General features: G+C 35.8%; 1 protein-coding gene across 1 annotated transcript in view; it reads right to left on the reverse strand.

The window, feature by feature from the left end:
- The window catches only part of LOC137032282 (zeta-sarcoglycan), a 131,018-nt gene that overhangs the window by 54,884 nt on the left and 55,054 nt on the right, over window positions 1-21,080 (reverse strand). The window contains exon 3 of the mRNA XM_067403998.1: window positions 6,525-6,612. Coding sequence (XP_067260099.1) covers window positions 6,525-6,612 — 88 coding nt within the window. The remainder of the gene's footprint in view (window positions 1-6,524; window positions 6,613-21,080) is intronic.

Below are 21,080 nucleotides of genomic sequence, written 5' to 3' on the forward strand. Positions count from 1 at the left end.
AGGACAGCCTAGCTCTCTGGCTCTCAGCACCTCTATACAATTTCTGTTTGAAGATTAATGTTCGTGCAGCGATAGGTTCAGGGACGAGAGAACAAGGAGAGCAGGGAAACAAACAGGAGAGGTGATACAGTATAACTTTGCTGCCTGTTTGGGAGCTAATCCCTGCAATGAAATTCCCATAAATGTTCAGACAATGTCAAGAGAGCCTGAAGGCAACAGCTCTGCAGAGCGGGTAATGTCAAAGAGAGGATATAGAGGACACATTGGCGAGAGTGCTGTATGACTCCTAATTGGTAACAAACCCTCAGTGTATAATTCACACATAGCATTTGCTGCATTTTTAGGTTTATGTAAGAGTAGATTTTATTTTTTAACCTTGTTAAGATTTTTTTTTTTTTTAACCAACATTTCTTTTTATGTCAAATAAATTATGGAGTCTGCAGAGCCACTGAGACAATTCTAAAAAATAAATAAATTAATAAATAAATAAAGAGACTAGATGGCAACTTTTGCTCCCAAACGTTACATATATGGGTGATTTGTATCACTTTTTTAATTTGCATTGGTTAATTTCTGGTCCTGCTGTGTATTTAATAAACTTAATAAAGCTCCATGGGACACAAATAGACTGAGATTTAATTTAAAATGTTTGCATTTATCATAAAACAGGCCATTAGAGTAAATTCTTGCCATATTGGTTTGGACAGCTCTGTCCAAACCAATATGGTGTGGATAAGATATTTCTGGGAGAAATTGAAACCACGTGGAGTGAATGGTTCTAGTGGACCTGATGTCAAGAACCAAAATTAACCAGAGTGCAGACTGGGTTTAGTCCTAGAGCTCCCCCTGGCCGATTGTAGGACAAAAATCAGATCTGTTGGAGATGTCAAACAGATTATTTTGGTGCCAGAAGAAATCCACAGAGAAAAACATCCAATATGGGACAGTCCCAGATAAATATGTTGTGATTATTTTATGATTATTTTAATTCCTTTTCCATTTAAAGCACTTTGAATCACCATTGTGTATGAAATATGCTATGTAAATAAACTTGCCTTGTTTTTGCTAGGAAAGCAGATCTATATACTGTATAGGGGCAGTCATGGCATAATGGTAAGAGAGTCAGACTGGTAACCCAAAGGTTGCGGATTCAATTCTCAATATCGGCAGGACATGACTGAGGTGCTCTTGAGCAAGGCACCTAACCTCCCAATCACTCCCCAGGCACCACAGCAAAATTACTGCCCACTGCTCTGGGTGCGTGTGTCCACGGTTTGCAGTGTGTGTGTGTGTGTGTGTGTGTTCACAACTCACTACTCCTAATATTTGTGCAATAACTGGATGGGTTAAATTCAGAGGACAAATTCCAAGTATGGGTTACCATACTTGGCCTTCATGTGTAACTTTTACTTTCACTTATATTAAGAATCAGATTATTGAATTTCTAAAAGCATATCTGGACATAAATACAGCACTTTCCAGCTGAAAATACCAGTATATGTTATGTTTTATATCCCACAAGTGAACGATCGAGGAACGCTAAATGGAAAACATACCTTACAGAACACAAACAATGAATAATTAAATAAATCATCAAATTAATTTATATCAGTAAATCAAATTAAATTAGTTGTAAATGTTACGAACTAAGCTGGAAAAACACTTCATTTTCCAGAATTCTATTACCTACTGATTTTTTCTCAGTGCTTCCCACACATAGACTTTACTTGGGCGGGCCGCCCACATATAATAACGGCCGCCCAAGTATATTCGGAGACACATTTTTGCATTTATTATTTTTATCCTCTTATACTTTTATATCCGCGCAAGATAATAAAACCATCCGTGATCGATTAACTCGTCGTTTCATACCTGCTCGTTATGTGTGTGTCAGAACTGTTTACTCCCACTAACATTGAAACGGGTGCTGCATTTTGCAAAGTCACAAGGGGGCGCTGTTGCGAGTTCTACAAGCTCACGCGACAGCGCTTCAGACTGCTTCAAAGTGATTCTCAATCAATGAAAAGTGCAGATTTATGCCAAGCGATTGCTAATGAACTCAAGTTGATGAATTATTACAATGTCTACTTTATGGCCTTTATATAAAATGTTTTAGACGATTGTAAGAATCTGAAGGATCAGCCTGCAATAGTACAGAAATTTCAAAATAAGAGTCCCGGTGTATTTCGGACTTGTTTATAATTAATAATCACAAGTTAAGTGTTTTTCTTTTTCTTTTGTGCATTATTGGTATTTTGGTTACACAATAAATTGTATTTAATTTGATTTCCATTTAATTCATAGTAAATTATTGTAGTCTCCCCCACAGGAAGAAAACACTAAGAACATTATTTGACACATATATTATTCATTTTATAAATTTTACTAGTAAAATCTGTGTCCCATTCACTGAGAGAGACACTTTAAGACAGCAAGGAGAACATAGGAAAATGTAAACCATTTAAATGCTGTAATTTTGCATAATTTGCAATGCATAATAATGCATAATACTAGTATGTAATTAAATGTAATATGTTATGTAATTAAAATTAATTTAAATAAATAAAAATACTGTTAAAAATCACACATTAAATTCATTAAATTCCACTTCATTGCAATTTATTTTTATTTTATTTTTATTTTTTATTTTTTACATGGCCAATTTAATTCAAATTCCAACTCATGAACTAAGCAGGAGTCAATCATTCGATCAACCATGGTTGCACTCAACTTTGAGCACACAGAATTTCTACTCATCTTTACTCTAACAACTGCAATCCTGCATATTTAAAGACAGTGTTCTTTAAATTCAGCTAAAAGGTCAGGCTGTGTAGTGTCAGTCTTCTATTGGTCTTCACGTGATACAAATACTCACAGGTCTGAGTTCACCATACTTTAACTTTCATTCTCTAGCATTCATATGTGTATGAATGGAATTCAATGGAATAAAAAGTGTAGTGTGACCGGCCCTCACATCAATCAGCCACAACCAGTGGAAATTTTGAGAAAATCCAACAAAGTTTCAGTATTTCTTTGTTGCCTGTTACAAATTCAGGGCAAATGTGTGTGTGCTTGTTGTTTTCTCTGTTTTCCTTTGCACAGCAAAGCTGTGATGTACTGTAGTCCACGAGCAAAAAAGTGAGGGAGAGCATCTAGACTTCTGCTGGCTTTAGGGGTGGTTGCTTCTGCTCTGATCTTACAGCTAGTTTGAGTCAGGTAGCTCTTTTTTATACACACAAACAAACATAAACACTCTGCCTTGCATACCCTGGAGTAGAAAAAAATCCCTGACAAGTGAAGAGGATTCACAAGAAAACACCAGAAAACACAGGGACTCCAGAAACCCCTGTGGCTGCATTGAGATAGAGCAGTAATTGATGGAGGTCCTGAGCCCAGCAGGCAGTCAGCCCCAGAATGCAGCTTACTGTCTTCCTAAACATGAGGGTGAAACTGAGCTCCTACTGAAAACAAAAACATAGGACTGCAAGATTGGTGCAATGGGGTTTTGCTGTGTAAATGTGAATGAGTTACTCTGATGTACCTTGCATACGAAGAAATCAGGGGTCAGAACAATCTGAAATTGTTTGTCAATACAATCCGTTCATGTGCACAACCTTTCAAAAATTTTATGGGATAGCAAAGCTGAATTTTCAGCAACTATTACTCCAGTCTTCAGTGTCACAAAAAACGTTGAAAATAGGTGTGGAAACCCTGATATATATATATATATATATATATATATATATATATATATATATATATATATATATATATATATATATATATATATATATATATATATATATATATATATATATATATATATATATTTATATTTATATTTATTTATTTATTTATTTATTTTTTCAGGATTCTTTGATGAACAGAAAATTCAAAAAGAACAGCATTCATTTGAAATAGAAATATTTAACTTATTTGTAAATGCCTTTACTATCACTTTTGATCAGTTTAATGGTGTCCTTGCTGAATAAAAGTATTAATTATTAAAAAAAAAAAAAAAAATGTACTGAACCTAAACTGATACAGTGCCACTGTTCTCTACCACAACATCATCATCTCTCAGATGCAAGCTCAACCTTGGAGGCCCACTAGCTAGACTAGTACCTGTAGGAACTGTGGATGAACCAGACAAATGAATCATTCAGATGATTCTTTCAAAACATAATTCTAATTCAGAATTGAGGTTCCGGCTCCGGTCCGTCTGCAGATAAAGCCAGGCTGATTACTTTTACGACACATGCTTCCTGATAGCAGAAGCGACATACCAAAGGGTCACCCAAGAAGACAGAGAGACAATCCAGACCCTTTTGTTTCCTTACTTCACAGGAGAGCCAAAGAGACTGTTGAACAAATAAATCTGCTTCAAAATTGTTCCAACAATTTTAATGGACTTATTTTAACTACATTTTTACTTTTCTTTTAACTACATACATTTTGCATTATGTGTCCACAAGTACTACCTGTAAACAGTTAGGCTTTAGAAACACTCACAATTCATGTAAATGTGTTAACTCTTGACTGAATGACTGAAAGTATGCCTTATTTGGACTTAATTTGATTCTTTCTCCATTTCCTATATTCTCACTTGAATGAAATCTGTTTAAAATGTATTGTATTCCATTTAATAGCAATTATGTTAAAATGGCACTCTGCTAAAGCAGAGATAGACCGGGATGTAACACTTTTGTTTTATTGGGGGCAGAGGAAGGCCCTCTTGAAACAGGACAATGTCTGATTGGCCAGGACTCCTCAGAGGGGTGACAAACAACTAAGTTTAAATGATCATATTGCAAGATAGTGAACGGAGAGAAGTTGGTTAGTAAATGAGAAAGGAGTTGGTTCTGTTCTGGGAAAAGAAGCCAAGACAAGTACCCAGAACAATGGAGTGACAAGAAGAACAGACAAGCCGCTCATTCAAGCCATCCAACCTTCACTCACTTTTCTTTTCTTTACTTAATTTTCCTTTACCGCTGAAAGTCTTGTGTCCTAAGTTTCGCCGCAAAGTTCAACCAACGACTTTTTTGTTCGACACGGACCTGATCTGGACCAATCATCGACTTGGGAAACCCCTCTCTGCACGACGAGGGAAATTCACCTTAGTCAACGCAAGCAAGTACCTCCAGATGAAAACTGAACTGGTGCATTTAAATGAATGATTCATAGTTCGTTCTGGTCTTTGAAATGCATTGATAGGAGTTCGGTTAATCAGGTCTCCCTCTCTCTCTCTCTCTCTCTCTTTCAAAACTCTTTCTCTCTCATTTCCTTCTTACTGCAACGCGTATGAATGTGTGTGTGTGTGTATGTGCGTGCCTTTGTGTTAGATTACTTTGTGTTAGAATAAATAAAATCTCTTGTAGATTTTAAAAGGAAAGTGTCTTGTATTATGTGCTTTATGATTTAATGTCTTAAACTGTGATCAAGCTACCTGCTTTAATCAGGGTTTTCACGATTGTTGGATATTTATATCCATTACCAGAGCTTAATTACGGCTCGAGCAAATGAACGCTGGACGAATCAGTTGCTCGGTCATAATCTAAACAACTCTTTATAATTCCCTATAAATATTTCATTTGAGCTAATTTTACTTCCTAGGGTGTTTTCCCTACATACCAAACTAGCACTAACCAGCCAGGAACTATGTGTAAAATTATGTACAATCACAAAAGACTTTAAAAACAGGTAACTATACTTTTTGAAGGTGGGTGTAAAATGGGGTCTAATGGGATCTGAGTACTACTTTATTTTCAAAAAAAGTCGATAGCTTGGAACCCCCTAAAATTCCCAGAAAACACAAAACACAATAAAATACACACCAATGGACAAGAACCAACAAAGACAAGTAAAAAAGGCTTAAATAGCCTATACAAGGAACTAATTAACTGAAAGAAAATGCCAGGAAACAATCAAGAAAGCCAGACAAAAGGCAATAAACCTGACACAAAACAAAAGACCTTCAGTTGGGGTGGACAGGAATTACCACCAGATTTTAGAGTTCTTCCAACTTATATAATACAATTCATTTATTAAAAAAACAATAAATAATAATAAAAAATAAAAAAAAATCCATGCCCAAAAGCCCTTTTGGACTGTCATCAAATGCCAAAATGCCATCGAGGTATTTTAGTATTTTAGTAAAAGCAACTATAATGCATTTTGTTTGCTAGCAACTTACTAACAATGATGCATCTTGAAATTGTCAAGTCCTTATCTTATTAAAATTTGTTCTTTTTAAAGTAAATTAGCAAACACCAGTTAAATGAAAAAAAAAAAAAAAAAAAAAAAACGAAAGAAAGAAAAAGAAAGAAAGAAAAAGAGAAATTGCATATTAAGGTTTGTAGGGCAAAGCTGTAGGAGTTCCAAACATGGAAAAAAATGTGGTAGCTCAAACAGTAAAGAGAATATGAAAAGCACATGAGCTATTAATAAAACAGACCACTGTGAAATGAGAATTTGTGAACTCAGGTAACATATCCATGAAAATATAGTTTAAAAATGTCACTCACCCACAGTGAGTTGTCCTGTCAGCTGGCCAAGGTTATTCCGTGCATTCACTGTCACATTGCGGTCTGACTGTAAGACCAGAGGACTGTCCTGAAACACAGTGAAGAAAGAAATTGATTATATGATGCAGCATAATTTAAAACATTGAACAAGTTAAAGCAATAAGATAGTAATAAGAACAAGGAAAAGGAATCAGAGGAAAGTGAAACTCTTTTTGCAGCATTGCATCTCATTCACAACATTTCATTTTCACATCATTTCATTCAACATTTTGGTTGTGGTTAGGTACGTAGTGTTGTTTAGCATTTCAAGAACATTTGGGAACGTTGACACCTAAAATAAAATAAGAAAAATAATAAAACAAATAAAACATTTTAGAAACACTGTGGAAATTCTCCACTATTTAATTGTCTTTAATCAGCCTCAAAAATGTCACCATTTTCACTATGAAATGCAAACTGAGACATTTTATAAATAATAATCTGAAATTAAATAATCCTGAAATTAAAAAACCCAGAAGTGGCAAATCAAATCTTCTAAAATGTCTATAGTTCTTAGCATGAACAAATTAAGACTATTAAAATAAATATATAAATAAATAATAATGACTATAAATAAATAATAGTGACTATATTATATATATATATATATATATATATATATATATATATATATATATATATACATACACTGAAATATCACATGGTCCTAAGTATTCAGACCCTTTGCTGTGACACTCATTTGAGTCCAGCTGTGTTTGATTATACTGATTGGACTTGATTAGGAAAGCCACACACCTGTCTATATAAGACCTTACAGCTCACAGTGCATGTCAAAGCAAATGAGAATCATGAGGTCAAAGGAACTCCCTGAAGAGCTCAGAGACAGAATTGTGGCAAAGCACAGATCTGGCCAAGGTTACAAAAAAAATTCTGCTGCACTTAAGGTTCCTAAGAGCACAGTGGCCTCCATAATCCTTAAATGGAAGACGCTTGGGATGACCAGAACCCTTCCTAGAGCTGGCCGTCCGGCCAAAATGATCTAACGGGGGAGAAGAGCCTTGGTGAGAGAGGTAAAGAAGAACCAAAATATCCCTGTGGCTGAGCTCCAGAGATGCAGTCGGGAGATGGGAGAAAGTTGTAGAAAGTCAACCATCACTGCAGCCCTCAACCAGTCGGTGCTTTATGGCAGAGTGGCCCGACGAAAGCCTCTCCTCAGTGCAAGACACATGAAAGCCCGCATGGAGTTTGCCAAGATGGTGAGAAATAAGATTCTCTGGTCTGATGAGACCAAGATAGAACTTTTTGGCCTTAATTCTAAGCAGTATGTGAGAAAAAAACCAGGCATTGCTTATAACCTGTCAAATACAGTCCCAACAGTGAAGCATGGTGGTGGCAGCATCATGCTGTGGGGGTGTTTTTCAGCTGCAGGGACAGGACGATTGGTTGCAATCGATGGAAAGATGAATGCGGCCAAGTACAGGGATATCCTGGATGAAAACCTTCTCCAGAGTGCTCAGGACCTCAGACTGTGCCGAAGATTTACCTTCCAACAAGACAATGACCCTAAGCACACTGCTAAAATAACGAAGGAGTGGCTTCACAACAACTCCGTGACTGTTCTTGAATAGCCCAGCCAGAGCCCTGACTTAAACCCAATTGAGCATCTCTGGAGAGACCTGAAAATGGCTGTCCACCAATGCTTACCATCCAACCTGACAGAACTGGAGAGGATCTGCAAGGAGGAATGGCAGAGGATCCCCAAATCCAGGTGTGAAAAACTTGTTGCATCTTTCCCAAAAAGACTCATGACTGTATTAGATCAAAAGGGTGCTTCTACTAAATACTGAGCAAAGGGACTGAATACTTAGGACCATGTGATATTTCAGTTTTTCTTTTTTAATAAATCTGCAAACATGTCAACAATTCTGTGTTTTTCTGTCAATATGGGGTTCTGTGTGTACATTAATGAGGAAAAAAAATGATTTTAGTAAATGGCTGCAATATAACAAAGAGTGAAAAATTTAAGGGGGTCTGAATACTTTCCGTACCCACTGTATATAGTGACAATCATTCACATTTTTTTAATTAATAAAAAGGGAGTCAATTTTAGTAATAACAATGGTAAAATATGGTAACATTCAAAATTTTGAAATTTCTGTATATTCACTTATTCAAAAGAAGTGACTGATCAGATGGTTTTAGTTGATAAATATTAAGTTATGGCTGTTTTACATGCTCACATTCCACTGGTTAAAAATGGACCCAGGAATACAAAAGTAGGTGTAAGTTACTTATAAATAAAGTAGAACTAAAATAAATAAATAAAATAAAATCAATAGAAAACTGCTAAGGCTGGTTTTCATCAATCATAATGCAATTTGACAATTCAGAACCATGAATTATTATGAAAATTAAAAAGAAAACACTGGAGTCTCATATTTGATCTCTACTTCTCTCTTTCTTTCAATATTGTCACTTCTCTCTATACTGTTTTATGTTATTGGTAAGCACTTTCTTTTGACAGATGGCAAAATCATTTTGCTGACAGACATGTATGTACCAGGGGACCTGCTAACATCATCATAACAATGTTTCTGCAATGTTGTGAAAATACTTATGATGGTAAAAAGTCAACATCTGTCATATTAAGTACACAGGATAAAAATCTTAACACTACTAGCTATTGATGATGAGTTGAGATATGAGATGAGTGACATTTATATCTATTTAATACTGGTACTTGATATCGGACCACCTGAAAAAGATGTTAATAACAGATGTAAACAGGATGTGCAGATAATGTTGTATAAAAGATAAATAATGATAGACAGAATGTTAATGTTCAGTGTGTTGCTGTATGCAAACTGTCAGAGACTCAGTATGTGTGTGTGTGCATGCACATACATGAATGTACTCTGGCTGGCAGGGGTATGTGTCTGTGTGTTCATGCATGCAGAGGTGCATGCTGTGGATCACTGGATTCAGTGTATTTTTGTTGTGTGCAACTTTGATCCTACTAACCTACAGATCCTCGTCCAGAGCAGAGCCTTTGCTGTGGCATAAATCAAACAAGCGCTGAACACATGCCGTTGTTCCCCGCGTAAACAATGCATCTTCACCCCGATCAGAATCATGAGGGCATGCAATTCTGAAATCACCCCATCATATATGGGGTCTTATCTAGTGTTTATGGGGTGCCAACGTCATGGCTGATGTGTATTATTTAGAGTGTTTTTTTTGTGTTACCTTTATAAACTGATCTGAGGTTCAATCTCTTATTTCTTAAGAATCTGGGTATGAGAATTCAGCCCTTAGATTAGTTTCAAAGCACAGCACTCCCTTTTGACATTGATCGACCTGCCAGGCCACCAGATCAATATATCGACAAGTACAGTGAAGGTCCACAAGAGCAAGTACCCCATTTCTTAGCTTTCTCTGAATTTTTTTTTTTTTTTTTTTTTTTTTTTTTTTTTTAATTTCCTTATATGTGTATGTTTAGTGTGTGGCCATATGTTTTCAATTGTGGACCAAAACAACATAGCCCACAGTTCACATAAATGATGAACATTATTATATGATGGTTTTGATATAATAGAAATGTGCGTAATGACATATAATGAAATAAAATAAATAAATAAAATAAAATAAAATAAAAATAATTTATATTAATTTAATTTATACGTGTATGTTCTTGTTTATCAAACTGTTGTATACAATTAATATCAGATGTGTGTGTGTGTGTATATATATATATATATATATATATATATATATACACACACGATCAGGCATAACAATGACCACTGACAGGCGAAATGAATAACACTGATTATCTCTTCATCACGGGACCTGTTAATGGGTGGGATATATTAGGCAGCAAGTGAACAACAAAGTTGATGTGTTAGAAGCAGGAAAAATGGGCAAGCGAAAGGATTTGAGCAAATTTGACAAGAGCACAAGTTGTGATGGCTAGACGAATGGGTCAGAGCATCTCCAAAACTGCAGCTCTTGTGGGGTATTCCCGGTCTGCAGTGGTCAGTATCTATGAAAAGTGGTCCAAGGAAGGAACAGTGGTGAACCAGCGACAGGGTCATGGGAGGCCAAGGCTCAGTGAAGCGAAGGCTCACGTGGTCCAATCCAACAGACAAGCTACTGTAGCTCAAATTGCTCAAGAAATTAAAGCTGGTTCTGATAGAAAGGTGTCAGAATACACAATGCATCACAGTTTTTTGTGTATGGGGCTGCATAGCCGCAGACCAGTCAGGGTGCCCATGCTGACCCCTATCCCCCACCAAAAGCGCCAACAGTAGGCACGTGATCATCAGAACTGGACCACGGAGCAATGGAAGAAGGTGGTCTGGTCTGATGAATCACGTTATCTTTTAAATCACATGGATGGCCGGGTGGGTGCAGTGTGATGTTTTGGGAAATGTTCTGCTGGGAAACCTTGGGTCCTGCCATCCATGTGGATGTTTATTTGACATGTACCACCTGTTTAAGCATTGTTGCAGACCATGTACACCCTTTCATGGAAATGGTATTCCCTAGTGGCTGTGGCCTCTTTCAGCAGGATAATGCGCCCTGCTACTTGATTTGTCAAAAGAAATGTAAAAAATGTGACGCTTTGAGCGCTGTTGGGTGGATTCGTAAACACCTCTGATTGGCCACTGTGCCCACGGCTCATCGGATATGTCTGTGATTGGCTTCAATGATCAACGCTGTAAAAACGTAGTAAAAAATCATCAATGATGCTTTTCACTGAGCAGTTACACAGATACACACTGGAGCATTTGAAAGCAGGCGCCTATCGTGGACCAGTCCATGATACCTGCTTTCAAACACTCCCGCCCGTGCTTTTTAAAATGCTTTTAAATTCAAACACTTCCGTGTGCTTTCAAACGCTGCTGTGCTTTGATCAATGAAGCCAATCACAGACATATCCGATGAGCGCGTCAACACAATGGCCAATCAAAGGTGTTTACAAATCCGCTCAACAGCACTCAAAGCGTCACATTCGGTACCGACTTCGGATAGGTACCGAAGTCGGTACTTTTGACAACTCTACCTCAGCAAAAATGGTTCAAGAATGGTTTAAGGAGCACAACAATGAGTTTGAGGTGTTGACTTGGCCTCCAAATTCCCCAGATCTCAATCCAGCATCTGAGGGATGTGCTGAACATACAAGTCCGATCCATGGAGACCCAACATCTTGGTGCCAGATACCACAGCACACCTTCAGGGATCTAGTGGAGTCCATGCATTGACGGGTCAGAGTTGTTTTGGTAGCAAAAGGGGGACCAACACAACATTAGGATGGTGGTCATAATGCTATCGTTGTGTGTGTGTGTCTCTGAGTGTGTAAATTATTAAATTATATATCAAGCCATTGGTATGTAGGTTTCAAATATTTTTCAATGAAGAAAACTGAGATGTGCACTGTTGCGATCAAAGAAGCTAAACTGCATGAAGAATCTCTTATTTGCATTGTATCTGCACTTACTGTACATAATGAGAGGATTTAAAGGATCTCAAAAAGGCACAGAAAGAAATAAACCAAGTCATTTATCCATGCACAGTCCTTATAGTCACATGTATTATAATGAGGAGTACTTAGTCGATCGCTTGAACAATAGAAACAGTTTGGAACTGCAGTATCTGCACTGGCTGTCTCAAACAATATAATAAGATCCAGATGATGTCAATCTAATGGACTAAAACACTATCTTCTCTAATTACCTCGGAAACGCCCACTTACCCAACACTATGTGTGCTCCCACCAGCTGTGGCATGCATGTTTAAAGCTGAGATGGACGGTTTTATTTATTTATTTATTTTTTTGATCATGGGTAAATAAGCAGTGCAGAAGACAAAGTTTCTAAAAGGGCATATTCAAATCAAAAGTGAACAATAAAAGGGCTGTGATGTTTTAGGCAGATATATGATAAAACCATAAAAGCAAGCTTTACATTTTCATTTTAATTGCTCAACCTTGATGAAGACCTCCAAACGCTCATTCAACAGTATGTTGAATACTCTTTTATCTAAACCCAACATGACCGGCTTCAAAATCAGTCACCTGGCGGCTCAGAGCTGACACATGCAGATAACCTTATGGCCATTTACATGAAAAAGAAGCCACTTCATCTTGAGTGTTATCCTTTAATCTGATATTTATTTCAATTCCAACAGATCCCAAATCTGTGTCCATGCCTCATTCTTCTCGTTCTGTATTTACACAATGCCAAGCAGGATGCACAAAGTGCAAGATACAGAATGAGGAGAGAGAATTTGTGTGAATATCATTCAGGCATGACAATTCTGTGTTTCTCCCAGATGTCCACCTGTTCTTCATTATCGCTCTTTCATTGTTTTTCCTCTCGTTTAATGATATACTCTAATCCCACACACCTGCTGAGATCCTTAATTTAGACACCTTTTCTTTTCTGCTTTGGCGACCCCTGTGATGTCTCCTATTGACTGGATTCTGTTCGATAGTTAATCACAAAATCATCAGTAGGATTAAATTTAAATGTATGTATTTGTTTGATGGAAAAGTTGAATTTTCATCAGCCATTACTCTAGTCTTCAGTGTCACATGATCCTTCGGAAATTATTCTGATATGCTGATTTGGTGCTCAACAAACATTTCTTATTAGAGAATTATCTTATTATTTTTTATAGGGCTGAAAAACAGTTGCGCTGCCTAATATCTTTGTAGAAACTGTTATTCACTGTTAGCCCGGATAAGTTGAATTTACTTAAAAAATTTGAGGAAACTGGTTGCCCTAAAAAAATTAAGTAATGATTAAGTAATGTGAACTTAATAATTCAAGTTCATTTAACTTAAAATGTTTTGTAATATTAATTACTTTGTAGTTATTACAACTAGTATATTTAAGTTCAATGTACTAAGCAAGTTAACTTGCCACCAATCAAAATTCATCCATGCCTCCCATCATGCATTGCTGCATGAATAAATTATGAGCTGAATTGTCTTAGTAATTTCTTTATTCTCACTATTTAAATTTTGCTGTTTTTCTGTGACTTTTTAGCAGCTTGTTTTCTAATGTTCAGAGTTGATCTGTTTATCAGAACATGTTGCTTGTCACCGTCGTTGAGATTCACAGGCTGATTCTTGATGTCTGTATGTGCCTAAAATATATATATATATATATATATTTTTTTTTTTTTGTGATAAGGACAACTTAAAAAAAAAAAAAAATTATTATAAAAGTTGATCCTCCACTGTAGAATCACAGTTCTGCTGTAATCAATAATGTAAATCTAACTCAGAGATTGGACTCTAAATGAGTTCAGTGATTTAGATCAAATAATGATTATGTGAAAACATACCCAACACCTGATCATCTTTTGACTTTGCTTGTCTGGTTGGTTTTAACGCAGTTAAAACTGCCCAAACAAAATCTAATATTAAAAAGTTAAGGGTCAAGAGCTCAACTAAAACAAACCCTGACCCTCGATGATGGTAACTTAAAAATTGTGATTTTCTCCTTTGGTGAAAAACTATAAAAAGGTAACTGTTTGGAAAAAATGCCTGTAGAACAGCCAAAACAAATGTTCCAACTGCTCATCAACAGCTCCTTGAATTCACACACACCACAACAAAATGGCGTCATTACTTGCCGCAAACCAGTGTGTAGGAGGCGTGGTCAGGAGAAAAACTTCATAATTTAAGTGCATTTAACTTACATTTATTAACACATTCAAATACACCCACAAATTAGTAGAATTTACTTATATATTTTATAAGTAATGCAACCAAACTTAAATATTTTAAGTATATTGTAATTATATTTTTAAGTTAATATAAAATCCGGGCTAAGAGTGTTCTTTGATGAATAGATTGTTCAAAAGAACAACATTTTTTTGAAATAGAAATTTTGTAACATTATGTTTTTACTGTTACTTTTAAACAATTGTATTTATCCTTGCTGAATAGGCTTTTTTTTTTCTTTCAAAAATTTTGAATGGTTCTGTGATAAAAAAATAAAAATAAAAAAAAAGACATACAGAAATTGAATGGTATAAGGGTCTGCAAATCCCATTAAATCTAGTTAAAGGCAATGCTTCTTATCTGTCTCAAAAACAATCCTTCAAGGACTTTCTATTGATTAACATTGGGGGTGGGGGACCCTGAAAGATATTTAAGTTTCTTTTGGCCTTTATAAAGCTGGTTTTGAGGTTGTATTTTCTGTTAATTTCATTGAATTTTGAGAAGTGCAGAAGTGATTCCTCTGTTGTTTTGTTCTGGTAAAAATACCCACAGATTTTCAGCACCATGGACAGCACATATATACAAGAAGAAACCAGGGAGTACTGCTGATGGCACATAGGGAGGCAAAACAGATGATGCAAGAGGCTTGAAGTAAGTTCAGGGTTAAAGCACTCACACTTGTCTCTTTATGGAGTAGAGAAGGAATTAACTGAGGAATCTCTCATCATGAGTAGGTGTGAGATGTCAAGCTTTTGAGTTTAATGTACTGTCTAACAATCCCACTTAAATTGCATCAGACAGAAGCATTTCAAACGTCACACTTTTTATTTTATTTTATGTCTTTTCTCAGTAATGTAATGCGATATTGAGATGACACTATTGCTTCTCATACAATCAAACGAGAATGACACATTTACCTCCTTTAGACTCCAGGAGGATCATGTTTACACCTTTGTGATCAGGTAGGGTTACACAATTAATGAATTTTAAATCAAAATATTGCATAAAGGGATAAAGCTATATTATATATATATTAGATTTCCCCCCTTCTGGTCTATGTATCCCTGCCTCTGCTAAATTATTTTTACCCCCCCTGGGTGATGCTACTCCACAAACCACCAACAGAGCATATAAAATACCAAAAATAAAAATCTTTTTTTAAAACATCGCCAAATAAAACACTGCGTTTAAATAGAACTGTCTCTTTACAACCACAACAAACAGGACACTTTTCAGACGCGCGACTTCGTCTCAGTGCCAAGCGCAAATAAAACAAGCACGGGAAAGGTGCAGGTGATGATGAGGGAGCTTCAGTTGAACAACAGTGAACTGCGGTCAGATGATGTTAGTAAAACTCAGAAAAATTAACATGACTGTCCAGTGTATATATCTATCTATCTATATCTATATCTATATCTATATCTATATATATATCTATATCTATATATCTATCTATATATATCTATATCTATATCTATATCTATATATATATATATATACACACACACACACACACACACACACACACACACACACACACACAGTATCCTAATATTCAAATTCAAATATTATTAAAATACAGTCACTTTTGATTTTAATTTGTAATCAACTAAATGAATCTTTGTTGAATAAAAGTATTAATTTCTTTAAAAAAAATAGTAAGCCAAATATAAGCCAAATGTAAGCCAAATGGTAATTTTCTTATTACCACTACAGAAAAAAGCTTTTTAGTAAATAGCTAACAAAATTCCAAATTCATTCATGTAGCCTTGCTGTGAGAGAAAGGAAACCTTTGCTATGAAGGAGGTGACACAATATGAAGAATGACAAACCAATCTATCCCAGTGGAAAAAAAGCTAACAAGGTTCCATTTATGACACTATAAAATAGCAGAGAATGAATGTATGTCCCTGCACCCTAAGGGGGGATAAAGCTTAAGACCACATTTTTGCCTTTATGATGGCACGTCTTAGAAAAGACTCTCAGTGTAAGTCTTTGTGTCTCTTACAGGGCTAAGCACCATGGAGGTTCGGGTGAACTTTCTGAGGGCAAGGCCAAATAACAATGACCAAAGACTTAAAAATGCTTAAGGTGAAACATAATATGCCCTGGTAAATGACTATAATTTATATGAGCATACAGAAAGAATCTAATTTTGTATGAGGGAATTATAATAGGATATAAGATTTAATGAGTAATTTACATCAAGCCATTTCTGACATCTTTTCTCCAGTAAAACTCTTCATTACACTGAGTTATAAATTACAAAATATGTACCTCACATTAGACACAGACACAGTTCAAGAAGATTACGGAAAATAGTCCAATGCCGTGGTACAACGTGCACACGCGGGCCCTTAAGAGAGCAGACAGAAAAATGGAGCGCAGCTAGAAGAAAACAAAACTAATAGTTGTTTGCATTTTGTGGAAAGAAAGCATTTTTGTGCACAGAAAGGGCTTAAAAAACTTTTCAACTCTCTTAGAAGAAAACAAACACAACCCGTATTTATTTGTTACAGTGGCTAAATTAACGAGAAATGAAGCTTCAACTTCTGACGTTTCCAAACAGAACAGCAGTAATGAATTTATGAACTTCTTACTTGCAAGATTGATAATATTAGAGAGAAAATTATAACCATGCAACTGTCTACTACAGTATCTCATCAGACAGTTCATTGTAGTGTCTCTGAGGAAAAATTCCATTCATTTGTTGCTATACGAGTGGAAGAATTGTCTGAACTATTAAATCATTAAATCATCAAAATCAACAACATGTATGTTAGACCCTATACCAATGGCGTATAGCCACGGGTGTGCCGGTGCCACCCAACCACACCCACCCACCTACCTACCTAAAAATAGATGCAAAATAATTTATGGTCTTAATAAAAAAAAATTTTCTAAACTTGGGCTATTGTTGTTTACTTACAATATTTGTTCATTTAAAATGTAATTCAAATTTTAAATTATTTTCATTAAAAAAATCTGTTAGTCAGCGAGAGTAAGATCGTTTTGTTTACAACAGCATGAGTTTTAAAATCATATTTCATTGGTTCAGACTCATGCCATCGAGAATTTGCTATGAATATTTACAAATAATATTCACAAAGAGAAGCGAGCAGAGAAAAACAGCATTTTTCATGGACAAAGGAAAGGTACTCCTTTCAGAAAACATACGAATAAAGATACTTTTAGATTTTGAATTGCTATTTGGAACATTGGGTTCGCTAGATGAGGGCTAGAACTCATTTTTGTGAAAAATTTGATCAAAATTGATATTTTTCACTTGTTTTGCCTGTATCTCGAAATTAGCCTGTGCGCATTCTGAATAATTTTGCCAGCACGGGTCAAATATATGTATACACTTGACTACCTCATCTATTGAGTGCACCAATTTTCTGAATTTTATAAATATATGAATCTTCAGTTATGTACTTAGGTACTTTAACCAATATTTTGGTTGCTGGGCTGTTCTTCATGCCCAAATCATTAGCATTCAGTTATGTGATTCATTAAACACCTTAAATGTATTTACACTGATATTTAGACCAGTTTCAGTCACTGCTCTGGATGAGGTCAGCATGTAAGGTGGCTTCAGATCTCTCTCACACACACAAGGTTTTGAGATCTTATATTTTAAGCGAAAGCCAGTATTTTTAAGGCAGCTTTGGTGGAAAGAGAACTGCCTGTCACTGCCAAACAGAAAGCAAACAACTATCCGTCCATGACTGTGGTGAATTTGCCCTGCATGTTTCCTGAATCACATGTAAACACAAACACAAACACAAACACAAACACAGGCTTTCATTTCCTATGCCACTGTGCCCTGTAATCCATTTCTAACACACAATTATTATTCCAAGGGCAAACACACATGCTCAAACACCCACACAAACACTTGTATATGTATAGTACATATTTGTATACTCTACTAGTGAGATCTGGTAACCAAATGTGAAAAAAAAAAAAAATGTGAGTCAAACTTTCATTAATGTAGAATTGCTGAGTTTAAGGTGTTGTTAGAACTACAAGCATTGTATAATAAAGAAGTTGTTTGATTTTATAATAGTCCCTGAATCACCTAATCATCATCTAATTATCATAAACCAAAAGCTAAATTAGACTCAGGTGTGTTTGGAAGCCCAGGCGGACTTAGCAACAGATGTGCTGATCCGACTGTTCCTTATTCATAGAGCTAAGAGTAAAATAAGAATGATTTCATTCTCTTAAAAGGTTAAAGACATAAAATGATTTCATGTTTTTCTGTTTTGCTCACAGGTGGAAAAAGAAGAAAAAAAAAAAAGAAAGAAAAACAAACCAACTAACAATATTCATAAAAAAATAAAGTTTTCTCTTATAGACTAAACAAGATTTATATTGTAACATATTATCAATATCAATGTTAGCTGAATAACTTTACAGATGCAGTTCAAGCATCAGTTTATTATTTCAGTTTTGGTAACACTATACACTAATGTTCTCCTTAAAGGGGGCCTATTATGCCCCTTTTCACAAGATGTAATATAATATATCTTGTGTCCCCAAAATGTGTCTGTGAAGTTCCAGCTAAAAATACCCAATGGATAATTTATTATAGCTTGTCAAATTTGCACCTATTTGGGTGTGAACAAAAATATGCTGTTTTTGTGTGTGTCCCTTTAAATGCAAATTAACTGCTGCTCCCTGCCCACTTTCCAAAAGAGGGCGGAGCTTTAAAAGTTCATGCTTCGGTTGCTCAACAACAACACAGCTGGAGAATCTTGCGCAGCCAAAATGTTGCAGCCAAAATGTTCAGCCCTACATTGTTCAAACCCGAGTTGGACACTGATGGAGAGACTCAGGAAGAAGCTACAGCTTTTAGAATGCAACTGGACGTTTCTGAATGGTTAGTGGATAAATTTATGTAGTTGCTGTGGAGCTGATTCAACTCATCGATTAGCATGTGCCGTCATGTTAATTTTTTGTGCAAAGCCCATATGGATGCCCACTATAAAAAAAAGCGTACCTGTTTGACATTCAAAGCCATACACACCAGACTAACGTTTATGATTGCTAAAAATGCTGTGAATGGTCTAATATTTTTTTCCAAAATATCACTCAGACAGAAATGCTCCTTTTTTAGTAATCAAGCTTGTCTGGGTCAACTTGCAGGCTATCCAAGCTAACGAGAATCTAAATAGTGTCCTGTGCTCATCTGTGCAGCCAACAACAGAACATTTAGCATGCTTTGCTCAAGCTTTTGCCATGGCCTTAGAACTGGTACAGCTTTTTCACTTGCAAAAACAAAATGATGCGCCGTAGGTGGAAACGTGCAAGATTAAGGGGCCGTAATATTATAATAAGATCCCTGTCCTATTTCACAAGAGGAGCAAAATCTGAGCGGCTCATTTTTTCACATGCTTGCAAAGAAAGGCTTGCCAAAACAAAGTTCTTTTCTGGGTTGCTAGATGCACCAAGGACCCAATTATTGCACTTAAACACTGAAAAAGTCAGATTTTCATGATATGTTCCCTTTAAAGGTTTAGTTCACTTTAAAATGAAAATTTCCCCAAGATTTACTCACCCTCAAGCCATCCTAAGTGTATATGACTTTCTTCTTTCTAATGAACACAATCAGAGTTATATTAATAAATATCCTGACACGTCCAGTCTTTATAATGGCAGTGAACGGGCAATGAGTTTGAAGCTCAAGAAAGTGAGAAGGGGTAATAAAGGCCTTCTGAAGTGAAGCAATGCATTTGTGTAAGACAAATACCCATATTTAACAAGTTATAAAGTAAAATATTTAGCTTCTGCCAGACCGCCTTCTGTATTCAAATTACGAAGACTGTTCTTTTGTTGTTGTAAGGATGTGTACTAATATAGATGAATTTCAATTGAATGCATGTATTCCAGCTGCATTCATGAGTGTCAACATTGCACAACCACAGAGACTGAGAGGAAACAAGATAAAATTCCTTTTCATTTCCATAAATAAATAAATAGAACTAAAATGGAATTTGAGTTGGTTTTCAGTATACATATTGAGTAGCATATATCAAACATTCTATGAAAACATTTTGAGATATTAAAATGTATTCACAAAATGCTTGAAATATGCTTCTCATTAAAAAAAAAAAAAAAAACAAATAAACAAAACTTATTTAATAAAAAAGTATATTGTCTTAGAAGTTTTTCACTTTCCAGATCATTTATGAATAAAATATTACTTAATATATCTTAAAATGACCGGGAACCCAGTTTGCATATATATGATCGCTTCTTTGCTCACATAAACATACACACACACACACACACACACACACACACACACACACACACACACACACACACACACACACACACACACACACACACACACACACACACACACACACACACACACACACACACACAGACTAAATGTTTCGCACTGTGAGGACCTAACATATTATACTGCTCACACACACAAAGTACACTTCTGGTCCCAGCTGACAAATGCCCTCCCCACTGATGTCTGGATACCATCCAATCTCACAGTGGCCTTGGGCGGAGTGGAATTTGATTGGTTGCCAACTACAGTCAGAAATTTGAGTATTAAGCATTAAATCTAGCCATATGATTAGTGCCAATCTGTAATGTACTGCCATGTCGCTTCCCAAGATACACCCCGCATTTGATTTGATGAAACTTTGTAAAGTTGGCTATTTCATGGTAAAAACAACCATCATAGAAGATTTATTTGATGCTATCCTTTACATAAAGTTTTATTTTTTTGGCTTCCATTAATCAATATAAGCAATGTGATTTTCGAGCATACAACAGATTGTTGTGTGTAAATT

Source organism: Chanodichthys erythropterus, chromosome 12, assembly GCF_024489055.1.
Source record: "Chanodichthys erythropterus isolate Z2021 chromosome 12, ASM2448905v1, whole genome shotgun sequence".
Lineage (NCBI taxonomy): Eukaryota > Metazoa > Chordata > Actinopteri > Cypriniformes > Xenocyprididae > Chanodichthys > Chanodichthys erythropterus.